Source organism: Elgaria multicarinata, chromosome 23, assembly GCF_023053635.1.
Source record: "Elgaria multicarinata webbii isolate HBS135686 ecotype San Diego chromosome 23, rElgMul1.1.pri, whole genome shotgun sequence".
Lineage (NCBI taxonomy): Eukaryota > Metazoa > Chordata > Lepidosauria > Squamata > Anguidae > Elgaria > Elgaria multicarinata.
The window spans coordinates 7,657,084-7,670,572 of NC_086193.1; the positions used below are offsets into that span (position 1 = coordinate 7,657,084).

A 13,489-nucleotide genomic window follows, 5' to 3' on the forward strand; every position below is an offset into this window, starting at 1 on the left:
TGAGTGAGATCCTGAGGGGCGGATAGAGATTTTGCCCCCCCTTCCCTACTTACTTGCCTCCATGGTGGATGGTAAGTGGGGAAGGGGGGACAAAATGGGGGCCGATAAGCCAAACTCCCCCCCCCGCCCCCTTACCTGTGTCCGTCGCGGTCCGTCACAGGCTTCAACTGAGGCCTAGCCCTCAGTTGAAGCCCACGACGGACCGCAACGGAGGCAGGTAAGCCAAACTCCCCTCCGCCCCCTTACCTGTGTCCATCACAGTCCGCAACTGGCTTCAATTGAGGCCCCAGCTTCAAGCCAGAAGAGGAGGCCGCGGCCTCTTCCGGCTTGAAGCTGGGGCCTCAATTGAAGCCCGCGACGGAAACAGGTAAGCCCCCCCTCCCCCCTTACCTGGCTCCATCACCAGTCCCGCATGGACTGCAACGCCAGCACCGGCGCCAGGTGAGTCCCCCTCCCCCCCACTTACCTGCATCCGGAGCTCCGGATCGAGGCAAACCACTTCGCCTCGATCCGAAGCCCCCCTGACCTGATCCATCTCCGCCGTTGTCGGAGGCAAATCAGGCTGCTCCGCTATCGCTTCTATGAACCGAACCAAAGCGGAGCACAGCCCTAATCTAAACAGCAAGGATCCTCCAAAACCCAGAGCCGGTACTTCCTACTCCCGTCAAACACGCACAGGAAATTAAGCTTCAAAAACAGACAGACCTTAAAGACTAAAACAGAAGAAGTCCACAGTAATAAAACATCTCCCAAATCTGGACTGTAACAGACAAGAGGATCAGACCAAGAGGCCCCTCCAGCCCAGCTTTGCCCATGCCAGCCTGGAATGATGGACAGTCCAACATATTGCTTCCCAAGGGAGCCAGGTGGATGCCTTCAGGGGTCACAGAGACCACAGGCCTCCCTCATCATTTGCCTACCTCCAGCATCTGGGATCCAGAGGCACACTGCCTCTCAGCATGGGAAGTATACAAAATGATGCATGGTGTGGAGAATGCTGATTAAAAACACAGCATACACTGTTAAAAACATCCTAAAAGCATATTAAAAGTATCCTAAAATTCCACTGGGTAGGCCTGCCAGAAGAGATCAGTCTTGATAGCTTTCTTGAACGCGAAAAGGCTGTCAAGCTGATGAGTCTCCTCCGGCAGGCCGTTCCACAGTCTGGGAGCAGCAGGAGAGACGGTTCTCTGCTGTCCTCTGTTCTCCCCGGAAAAGGGATAGCCTCTCTACAACACAATGCGCCCCACAGAAGGGGAGGGAGATCTCCACGGACAAAAGCTGTGGGCTCTCTCATAATACTAGAACCCGGGGTCATCCCATGAAGCTGATCCTTGGGAGATTCAGGGCAGATAAAAGGACGTCCTTCTTCACACAGCGCAGAGTTAAATTACGGAACTCACTCCCACAAGATGTAGTGATGGCCACCCATTTGGATGGCTTGAAAAGGGGGTCGGATCAATTCCTGGAGGAGAAGGCTATCCATGGCTACTAGCTCTGATGGTTGTGTGCTACCTCCAGTATTTGGAAGCAATAAGCCTGTGTGCACCAGTTGCTGGGGAACATGGGTGAGAGGGTGCTGTTGCACCATGTCCTGCTTTGTCGACAGCTGGTTGGCCACCGTGTGAACATAGTGCTGGAGTAGATGGACCCTCAGTCTGATCCAACATCAGGGCACTTCTGATGTTCTTTTGAGCCACCATAGCTAACAGCAATCCATCCTCCTCCATGAACTCATCTGATCAGCTTTTAAAGCAGTCTCAGCCAGAGGCCATCAGAAGATCAGTTGCTTTCCGCAAGTTAATTCTGTGTTTGTGTGAGGAAGACGGACTTCCTTTTGTCCGCCTGAATCTGCTGCCCATCCATTTAGCAGAGTGACCCCAATTTCTATTATGATGGGGGGTGGGTAGCTAAGGGACAAAATTATCCAACAACATCCTTTAACCCTTGATCACATCTCTCCACCCCCATAGTTGCCTTTTATCCTTAAACTAATCTTACATCTTTAAACCGAAACACCTGAAATTGTTCGTATTTGTACAGCAGTGTTTCTCCCGGGAAGACAGCGGAAATATCAGATGTCTTAAGAACACCAGAAGCACCCTGATGCTGGATCAGACCAAGGGTCCATCTAGTCCAGCATTCTGTTCACACAGGGGCCAACCAGCCATCGGCCAGGGATGAACGAGCAGGACATGGTGCAACAGCACCCTCCTGCCCATGTTCCCCAGCAACTGGGGCACACAGGCTTGTTGCCTCGAATACTGGAGATAGCACACAACCATCAGGGCTAGTAGCCATGGATAGCCTTCGCCTCCAGGAATTGATCCAACCCCCTTTTAAAGCCATCCAGATTGGTGGCCATCGCTACATCTTGTGGTAGTGAGTTCCATAATTTAACTCTGAGCTGTGTGAAGAAGTCCTTCCTTTTATTTGTCCTAGATCTCCCACCCATCAGCTTCATGGAATGACCCCATTGGGTTCTAGTATTTTGAGAGAGGGAGAAAAATGTCTCTCTGTCCACATTCTCCACACCAGGCATCATTTTGTACACCTCTATCATGTCTCCCCTCAGCCTCCCCTTCTCCAAGCTAAACAATCCCAGCTGATGTAACCTTCCCTCATAGGGGAGATGCTCCAGCCCCTTCATCATTTATTTATTTATTTATTTGATTTCTATACCGCCCAATAGCTGGAGCTCTCTGGGCACAAAAATTAAAAACATTCAAAGTATAAAACAACAGTATAAAACCATAATATAAAATACAATATAAAAGCTCAACCAGATAAAAACAGCAGCAATGCAAAATTACAAATTTAAAACGCCAAGTTAAAATTTATTTATAGACTGTTAAAATGCTGGGAGAATAAAAAAATTGAGTTGCCCTTTTCTGCACTTTTTCCAGCTCTGTCATGCCTGTTAATATCTCATGTCACAAACCAAGCTTCTGAACACACGTTACACTTTAAATACAATGAAAAACCAGACCCCCACCAGTTGGAAGAATGGGGTTTGCTCTATTCCTAGCTTAGCTTCCAAACTTTTGCCAAGCGGGGCAAAAAAACATCACTCTCAAGGACTTCCCCACTCTACACCCATAGGATGACGTCTACACAGCAAGCACAAAATAGTTTTAAAACCCGAAATCTCACTGATATAATGTACATTGAAGATTCTTAACCAGCGCCATCTTGTGAAGGCGCTTCTGTTCTTTGGAACCTGGACTTCCCAGGATTCCATGGCTGGGCTTTCAAAATAGCTAATCTTGAAACATGGGCATTCTAGTCCCAAACACTTCAGATTTCATTTAAATAAAAACAAAAAAATGGAAACGAGGTTCTAGGCCTCGTTGGCTGGAAAGATAACCTCAAATGAAATTATTGTATTTATTGACAATATTTATACACTGCTACATATCTAAAATAGATTTAGGAACGGTGAACATAGAAATTAGTGAAATCCTGACTAGCAGAATTGCTGAATGCAGTTTCCCCTGATTGTGGGGAAGGGGGGGATCAGAGCTCTGTAAAGCCTCCCCTAACAATGATTAATAAGAACAGCTTTAAAAATGCAAGTAAGCTTTGCAGAATTACAGAACAGGAACTGTGCACATTCGAACGCACGTTGCAGACCTCGCAGATTTTTGATTGACCTAGCACAGAATTGGCTGTGCCGGTTAGGAACGACGAAAACTGCAATCCCAACAGATCTGGAGGGCGGGAAGTGAAGGAAATCTGTGTCAGCCCTAGCTATAGCACGGCCTCTCGTTTAGCCAAGCTGACACAACGTTAAAGGCACCATTTCCCCACTCCTGGCTCCAGCTTCAACCAGCAGGTGCAATTCTCCAGATGGGATCCCCTGGGGCCCCAGCACTCCAGAAAACACCCTTGGATGTCAACAAGAAAAGACGTTTCACAGCGATTACCTGCTTGAACTGCTCCTCGTACGTCCAGTCCCCGTGGTCCAGGCCCTGGGCCTGCAGCTGTGACAAGCCTTGGTGGGCTATCCCAGAAGAGAGCCGCTCTTGGACTCCAAGTAGCCTGGAAGGCTCCCCTCTGTACTGCTGAGGGGGCTGCTGTTTCCGAAGGAGTGGGGCCCCCGGACCCGACCTGGCCGGCTCTCCGGAGCCAAGTCCTTCCTCCGCCATTTCTTCATCCTCTTCATAATCTTCCTCCTCCACATCTTCTTCGAAATCCTCACCCCATTTGCCCTTCCTGGGGAGGGAAGAGAGATGGGGAGAGGGTTATTAGGAGGAAAGCATGAATGCTTTAAGTCCAACCCATCCAGAAGACAAAAAAGGCGATTCTACCCACCACACATAATGCTCGAATCACAGGGAAAAGGTGGGAGGATGTTAACGAAATCCACAAACTCCGCCCTGACTCTCCCTAAATGTAACCAAATCTTCCCCCAGTACCCAGCTAGCTGGGGGAAAGGTAACCGCGACTGGGGAAGGCAATGGCAAACCACCCCACTACAAAGTCTGCCAAGAAAACGTCAGCAAAAGCAGGCGTCCCTCTAGGAGTCAGCAATGACTCAAGTGCTGGCACGAGAGGTTCCTTTCCTTTCCTTCCCCCAGTAGCCTTCTAGAAACAGTAACTGAAAGAACGGGTGCTAAAGTTACCCCCTCCCCTGTAATTCAAGCATCGTATCCCATCCCAACGTTACAGGCAACCCACAACTCAAAAATCCAGAACGGTATTTTTCAAGCTTCCCGTTTTTCAAGAACACGCAAGTTGTGTCTTGCTTGCGGACTTCTCCCGTTGGGGCAGCTGGTTGACCATTGGCTGGTCAAGATCAGCCCTTGGTTTGATCCAGCAGAGCTCTTCTGATGTTCATGGCATCTTGCTTTCTAACCACCACCACCCCACATACTGCAAAAGACTCTGGCACATGCTGAATCCATAAAGAACTCCCCTGCTTCTCTGCTAGAACCAAGCATGACCTTTCTAGAACAAAACTTCCTGACTTTTAGAGCAGTATGACAATGGAATCAGGGAGGTTGTGGCCTCTCCCACACTAGAGGCCTTCAAGAGGCAGCTGGACACCCATCTGTCAGGGATGCTTTAGGGTGGATTCCTGCATTGAGCAGGGGGTTGGACTCGATGGCCTTGTAGCCCCTTCCAACTCTGCTATTCTGATTCTATGATCAGGAAAAACTTCCTGTCTGTTAGAACGGTATGACAATGGAACCAGTGACCTAGGGAGGTTGTAGGCTCTCCCACACTAGAGGCCTTCGAGAGGCAGCTGGACAACCTTCTGTCAGGGATGCTTCAGGGTGGATTCCTGCATTGAGCAGGGGGTTGGACTCGATGGCCTTGTAGGCCCCTTCCAACTCTGCTATTCTATGATTCTATATCCAACTCTCTCCCATGGCTGTCCGTCAGTAACAGTAGGCAAGGTGTCTTCCGGCAATGGGGAGGAGGCCATTATCAGCCTTCTCCCTGAAAAGGAAGACAAGCTTTCAAGAAACTCCCAGAAGCCCCCAGCCAACATGGCCATGGTCCCAATTTAAAGACCTCCTTTGATAAAGGGCTTTTTTGTGGGGGGAGGGTTTTTTTTTTTTTGCAGACTATCTACTTCGTTGTCAACAAGAAAAGACATTTCACAAGGGCGGCTATCTACTTCCGAGTTTTGTGTACTGCCATTTCTCCAGGGATACTGAATCCCTGTGACATCTTCCACTGATCAATGTAGCCCCACCACATGCAAGAATTTTATAGGCACTATGTTGCATCTGGCACAAGCAACAGAACTGCAAACACAAACTCCTCCCTACTTTGGGTTTGAAATGGCAGCTGGCATTAGGAGACGGGCAGCCCTAAATTCAAATCCTGCCTCTACTTCAAATTAACCAGAGGGGAAAAGGTGAGCAAAGAGCAGATGGTGGAGGAATTACTCAGAGCAGAGAGAAACCATCAGGACTAGGAGCTTGAAGCTGACCAGCCTTCAGTCAAAAGTTTCTCTTGCATAGTTTAAATTCTGGAATGATAATAGTACTCCTTAACATAGCCTTTCCCAATTTGGTACCTTCCAGATGTGTTGGACTGCAATTCCCATCATTCCCAGTCAGCATGGCACTGGGAAAGGCTGCCTTAGTTAAATCTAATCATCAACATGAGTTAACTTTCAACTAAATAGGAGGTAGGAAGATATACGTGGTATGATCTAGCAATAATATCGAGTCCCCTGGTACTTTAAAGTCTAACATATTTATTTATTTATTTATTACATTTTTATACCGCCCAAGAGCCGAAGCTCTCTGGGCGGTTCACAAAAATTAAAACCATGAAGGGCATAAAAAAAACCAGCAATCCAAAAACACAAATACAAAATACAGTATAAAACATGCCTACAGTGCAATCTTATGTATGTCTTCTTATGCATGTACCTTGTGGTTTAAATTTTTCTAAACTGCCCTGAGAGCTATTGGGCAGTATGGAAATGAAATGAAATGAAATGAAATAAATGTCTGTTCAGAAGTAAGCCCTGAGTTTCATGGGACTTATTCCCATCATGTACAGGGTTCCTGCAAATGCCCGTAGCAATATCCTCAGTTGGTATGAGTGTTTATTTATTTATTTATTTATTTATTTTATTTTATTTTATTTTATTTTATTACATTTATATCTTGCCTTTTTTTCCTCCAAGGAACCCAAGGCGGTGTACATAATCCTCCTCCTCTCCATTTTATCCTCACAACAACAACCCTGTGAGGTAGGTTGGGCTGAGAGTCTGTGACTGGCCCTAAGTCACCCAGTGGGTTTCCACGGCCGAGTGGGGACTAGAACCCGGATCTCCTGACTCCCAGTCTGACACGTTAGCCACTACGCCACACTGACTGTTGGAGGGAAGGGGGGAATATTGTAGAATCATAGAATCATAGAATAGCAGAGTTGGAAGGGGCCTACAAGGCCATCGAGTCCAACCCCCTGCTCAATGCAGGAATCCACCCTAAAGCATCCCTGACAGAGGGTTGTCCAGCTGCCTCTTGAAGGCCTCTAGTGTGGGAGAGCCCACAACCTCCCTAGGTAACTGATTCCACCGTCGCACTGCTCTAACAGTCAGGAAGTTTTTCCTGATGTCCAGCCGGAATCTGGCTTCCTTTAACTTGAGCCCGTTATTCCGTGTCCTGCACTCTGGGAGGATCGAGAAGAGATCCTGGCCCTCCTCTGTGGGACAACCTTTTAAGTATTTGAAGAGTGCTATCATGTCTCCTCTCAATCTTCTCTTCTCCAGGCTAAACATGCCCAGTTCTTTCAGTCTCTCTTCATAGGGCTTTGTTTCTAGACCTCTGATCATCCTCGTTGCCCTCCTCTGAACACGCTCCAGCTTGTCTGCGTCCTTCTAGAATTATGAAGTCCAGAAATGGACGCAATACTCTAGATGAGGCCTAACCAGGGTCGAATAGAGAGGAACCAGTACCTCACGTGATTTGGAAGCTATACTTCTATTAATGCAGCCCAAAATAGCATTTGCCTTTCTTGCAGCAATATCGCGCTGTTGGCTCCTATTCAGCTTGCGATCTACAACAATTCCAAGATCCTTCTCGTTTGTAGTATTGCTGAGCCAAGTGTCCCCCATCTTGTAACTGTGCATTTGGTTTCTATTTCCTAGATGTAGAACTTGGCATTTATCCCTATTAAATTTCATCCTGTTGTTTTCAGGCCAGCACTCCAGCCTATCAAGATCACTTTGAAGTTTGTTTCTGTCTTCCAGGGTATTAGATATCCCACCCAATTTTGTGTCAGTGAGTCTCCCTGAATACCCAACTAAACAAACATTCAGGCACCCCCGCCCCCACCAGCCAAAGTTTCGTTGCTTGGAACTACAAAATTAGGTTTTTCAACCCCCACCGCACACACCAACACACCCAATTAAATCACTTGGAAATTTTCAAAGGAGGATCAGGAACTTAATCAAAAGCTTGAGGCATTAAAAACTAGCCAGACTGGTTTTGCCTTAACAGCTCTGTTGGTTTTATTGTCTTCTGACCCCTGCAATGTCAGGGAGGGGCAATGAAGCTGGGGCCAGTCCAAGTATTCCCCCTGCTCCTGGCTGCCGCTAACAATACACCCCTTCATATTATTTGCAAGCAAAGCAACAAGAATTCTTGTCAAAAAATTATTTTACTAAGTCATCCCATCCATCCGGCTTTCAAAAAGTGGTTTCTTTCTTTGCCCAAACTCATTCCCGAAACGGGAGAACGAATGGCCTGCTTCAGACAACACGCTAAACCATGCTGCTTAAAGCAGCATGGTTTAGCGTGTTGTCTGAACCAGGCTAGCGACGTTGGCTTTCTCCCGAACAATGGGTGGCCCAATGGGTGTTTATTAATTGATTTTTTTTAACCACACCCTTCATCCAAGGAGCTTGGGAGTTGCAGGGATGGTTCTCCCTCCCCAATCAAACAAGCCTGTCTCGTGACGACCCTGCAAGGTAGGTTAACCCAAGAGAAAGCCTAAGGTTTATGTCAGCTTTCGGGATAATTGAGCATTGGCATCCAAAGCACCTTAGCCACCGCACGGCTTTGGCAGGAGGCAAGGTGCCTCCAAAGGTGGAGACGCATTGCAGCCCATCTCCCAGGGTCTTGGCAACGTACAAGTGACGTGCGTTTTGCTAGCTCCGGCTAATACTTACATATCCTCCTCTTCCTCTGAGCCTCCTTCCTGTAGGTAATCGCCGTCCTCTTCCTCCTCCTCCTCGCCACCTCCTGGCTCCTCCTCTTCCTCTTCTTCCGAGGAATGGCTGTCCTCTGACACTACCGGGCTGGGTGACTGACTGAGGCCGGCAGCTGCTGCCCGCATGGCTGCCAATGCCGCCATCTGTGCCCTCTGGATCCCAGGGCTCTCAGGCTCCCCCACCTCCTCAGAAGGGAGAGGATTTTGGCTGCGGCCGCAGGACAGGGCGGCAGCCCCGGAGGTCGGCAGGGCAGCGGTCTGAGTAGGCGCTGGAGGGGGCTGTAGGCTCCCCTGGGGCTGCTCCAGCTGCTGCTGCTGCTGCTGCCGTGCCTCCCTCTCCTGCTGCAGCCGGGCACGCTGCTGCCGCTGCAAATTCTCCATCACCGCCTGCAGCTTCATGGCCCTGCCTGCAGGAGGCAACGCCCGGGCAGGGGGCGGTGGGGCGCCGGGGGCAAGGCAATGCTCCAACGGGGAGGGGCCTGCGTGTTGCACGGGAGGCGGGAGGGGCGCTGGGCAACGGTCAGCTGGGGTCAACGCCGTGAGGGACGGCTACAGGGGGCCCTCTGCCCCAGTGGTCCCAGAGAGGGCAACTACCTTGGGAGGGGGTTACGGTGACCTGGAGGAACCCCACGCCCCCACACGGCAGTCCAGCGCTCCACAATCACGGCAAAGGCAACAGCATAAGCCAGGTGACCGTCTTCACAGCGGCAGGGGAGAAGCGTTCAATCCTTTTTGGCCCAAAGGGAAAGATTTGCAAAAAAGAAAAAGGGACCGGGGGGGGGGGGAACGAGTTCCGCACACGCGTGTGCACGCCTACACACGGTATTGCTTTAAAGGTTAGCCGTGATCCTGCAGGGCAAGGTCCCACGTTCTACACGGCAGCCGTGCCACTTTGCGCCACCCTGAATTGAAGCCACGGCCCAATCCTGTGCGTCTGCCAAGGGTCTTTCCATCCAACCTGAGTGTTGAGGGTTGTGCTCCTCCTCGTCTTCTTCATCTAGGGGTTAGTGAAAACCCTGTCCCAAAACAAAACAAAACACATATTAGCACAGTAAAGACTAAGAACTTGAATTTTAAAGTGTTCCTTTCCACATTTGTCAGGAACTGTACTAAGCACAGTCCTTACCCCACAGACCTTGTTTAGAAGAGAAAGACAGCGACTAATCGGGGCAGAGGGGAAAAGGTGAGCACAGAGCAGATGGTGGAGGAATTACTCAGAGCAGAGAGAAACCATCAGGACTAGGAGCTTGAAGCTGCATCATCTTGATGACCGGGGAGGGGGGGGGGCAGAGAAGAATTGCACCCAGAGCAAGCTGGATTAATCCTAAACGGGCCAGACATCACAAAAATATTCAGCACCATCAAAGCAAAAAGAAGAAGAAGTAATTTTCTGAAAAGGGAAGACATTTCTTATTTTGTACTCTGGAAAGAGGAGGTCAGGGGAACAGGAAATTTCAGTCAGAAGGGTACAGTATGGCTTGTAGTTGGGCTACATTCATGCAAAAAAAAAAGTTAAGGCGCTATTTTACTGGTCCAGCTGGTGAGACAGCTTTTCAAATCAAGTTACCAGGCCTCAAGAATTCTTATGAGCCTCTCTGCTTACACATGGCTATATTAGAACCATAGAATCATAGAATAGCAGAGTTGGAAGGGTCCTGTAAGGCCATCTAGTCCAACCCCTTCTCAATGCAGGAATCCACCCTAAAGCATCCCTGACAGATGCTTGTCCAGCTGCCTCTTGAAGGCCTCTAGGGTGGGAGAGCCCACAACCTCCCTAGGTCACTGGTTCCATTGTTGTACTGCTCTAACAGTCAGGAAGTTTTTCCTGATGTCCAGCCGGAATCTGGCTTCCTTTAACTTGAGCCCCCAAAGATTTTAATTTTATATAAGAACACAGCACTGTAAGACTTCTTACTAGAGATCCACCAGTTTTGCTCATTTTTGGTTTAGACTAAAGCTTAAGCAGAGCTTAATTTGAAAGTTTGATAAAGTTCAAAGCTGGAGCTGTAATGCAATTAATGACCTCCATGCTAAACAGGCAGGGCAGCCCCTCTGATGATGGACAGCCCTGCTCAGCCAGTGCGGTGCGAAGCGCCCCCCCCCCCCCGCTGCAGCCCTACGGGTTCAGCTGTCACTGCCAGAGGGGAGGGGGAAATGGGAAGAGGCAGCCGATTGGTGTGCGAGAGGGAGGGGCCATGCCACATGCAAATTTCAGAGGGGGCAATTCACTATAATGGTGCTATATAAATAAATAAATAAATAAATAATAATAATAATAATAATAATGAACGACCCCAGGATTATTCATGACCCCCTATCATGAGGGTATTGGGGGGGGCAAAAAAAAAAAACCAGGAATGGAGGAGGAGTAATGGTGTTCATGGCAACATAGCATTTACAATAGTATTTGAAGAATATTGCAAGCCAATTCAAGGGAAGGGGCATGGGGAAAAGTGGGGGGGGGGGGGAAAGAACCAACTTTCTTCTAAATTACTTTCTGGTCACCTGGATAGGATTGTTTCTCACTACAAGCAACCAATACAAGCTGCATTTTAATAATAATAATAATAATAATAATAATAATAATAATAACAACAACAACAACAACAATAATGACCCAAATCTTCTCAGGGTGTCTCTAAGAGCATTTCTAATAATAATAATAATAATAATAATAATAATAATAATAATAATAACAACAACAACAATATTTCTTACCCGCCTCTCCGATTGGATCGAGGCGGGGAACAACACGCATAAAATACACAAAATGCTGATTAAAAACACAGCATACACTGTTAAAAACATCCTAAAAGCATATTAAAAGTATCCTAAAATTCCACTGAGTAGGCCTGCCAGAAGAGATCAGTCTTGATAGCTTTCTTGAACGCTAAAAGACTGTCAAGCTGATGAGTCTCCTCCGGCAAGCCGTTCCACAGGCTGGGAGCAGCAGGAGAGACGGTTCTCGGCTGTCCTCTGTCTTCCCCGGAAAAGGGATAGCCTCCCTACAACACAATGCGCCCCACAGAAGGGGAGGGAGATCTCCACGGACAAAAGCTATGGGCAAGACTGCACAAGCGCCCGAAGAGCACCCAGCTTCGTCCAAACTTGTTTCTATGAATACAGCCACATCATGCAGACTATTTTAACTGTCAGAATTAGATCCGTAGTAAGAGGACTGCGAGGCCTTCCCGCCGAGCAAACAACCGTGCCAAACAGTTAGGCCTCGGTGTGAAAAGAGACTCTCTTCTCTCATTTTATACTGGCGGATGGACCTGGCTTTGCACAGGTGGGAATAGCCCCCTGTTTGATACAACAAAGCCTTCAAGCGCAAAGCTGTCAGATTCGGAGGGCCAGGATCTCTTCTCGATCCTCCCAGAGTGCAGGACACAGAATAACGGGCTCAAGTTAAAGGAAGCCAGATTCCAGCTGGACATCAGGAAAAACTTCCTGACTGTTAGAGCAGTGCGACGGTGGAATCAGTTACCTAGGGAGGTTGTGGGCTCTCCCACACTAGAGGCCTTCAAGAGGCAGCTGGACAACCATCTGTCAGGGATGCTTTAGGATGGATTCCTGCATTGAGCAGGGGGTTGGACTAGATGGCCTTGTAGGCCCCTTCCAACTCTGCTATTCTATGATTCTATGATTCTATGATTCTATGACACATTGGCCTGGTTCAGACAACACGCTAAACCATGCTGCTTAACTGCAAAATGGTTAAGGGAATGCATTTTGTGGTTAAGCAGCATGGTTTAGTGTGTTGTCTGAACCAGGCCAGAGGGCCCATCACACCTGAGTGAAGCTATGCTCAATAGCACCCTGAGGCACAGCTCCTGCCAGGGTGCAGCCCTACAGCCCCTGAAGGAGAGGGCCTGTCCACTCCAATTCCTTTGAGGAGGGGCTTCCGCACAGCAGCGGGGAGGGGGCAGTTTTATATCTCCGTCCCTTAGTCTATGAATCCCCTCTGGTTTGGGACTGAAAATGTCAGAGGCGTATCTATGCCATTCCGCTGTCCCTCGGCCTACTAATTTCTCGCAGTTTCAAGCTGGACAGACTGCAAAGCGATGCACTTGTTAGGAAAGCCTGTCCCTGGTGGCTGAAGATGTTACCGCAGGCTTCAAACACATGGATACATTCAAAATTAACGGATTAACGAGTTTTTGAAACAAAATAAACATGAGTGCCACACCCCCAGGGTCCCTGTAGTATGCATGGCAAGTTTCAGGCGTCTAGGTTTCACGGATGTGCGCTAGGACACTGACAGACGGACGTAAGAACCAGCTACTGGGCGGTATAAAAATGCAATAAATAAATAAATAAGAACATAAAAAGCGCGATGCTAGATCAAACCGAGGGTTCATCTAGTCCAGCATTCTGTTCACACAGCGGCCAACCAGCTGTCAACCAGGGACCCACAAGCAGGACATGGTGCAACAGCACCCTCCCACCCATGTTCCCCAGCTACTGGTGCACACAGGCTTACTGCCTCGGATACTGGAGAAAGCCAGATGCCCTCTTTTATTATTATAGATGGCATTAAGAGTTCAGGTTGACCCACTGAAGTTAATGGGCAGCACACCCAGGATGGGGGTGGCGGAGAAACTCCGTCACGACACATATATTTCATTTAAGGAACTCACCACACCTACAGAATAGGGAAAGGCAAAGCATTTTCTTTGCAGCCAGCAAAACCCAAGCCTGAAACCCAGGAGCGTTGCTGCCAGTCAGTGGTGACAATACTAGGCTAGAAGGACCAAGATTCAGTATAAGGCAGCCTCCAAGGGTGGACACTGGTTTAGATGTCTTT

General features: G+C 48.5%; 1 protein-coding gene across 1 annotated transcript in view; it reads right to left on the reverse strand.

The window, feature by feature from the left end:
- Positions 1-9,081, reverse strand: part of ARID3A (AT-rich interaction domain 3A) — an 80,747-nt gene extending 71,666 nt beyond the window's left edge. The window contains exons 1-2 of the mRNA XM_063147252.1: positions 8,642-9,081; positions 3,927-4,215 (exon numbers count right to left, since the gene is read on the reverse strand). Coding sequence (XP_063003322.1) covers positions 3,927-4,215; positions 8,642-9,081 — 729 coding nt within the window. The remainder of the gene's footprint in view (positions 1-3,926; positions 4,216-8,641) is intronic.
- Between the last annotated feature and the right edge of the window lie 4,408 nt (positions 9,082-13,489).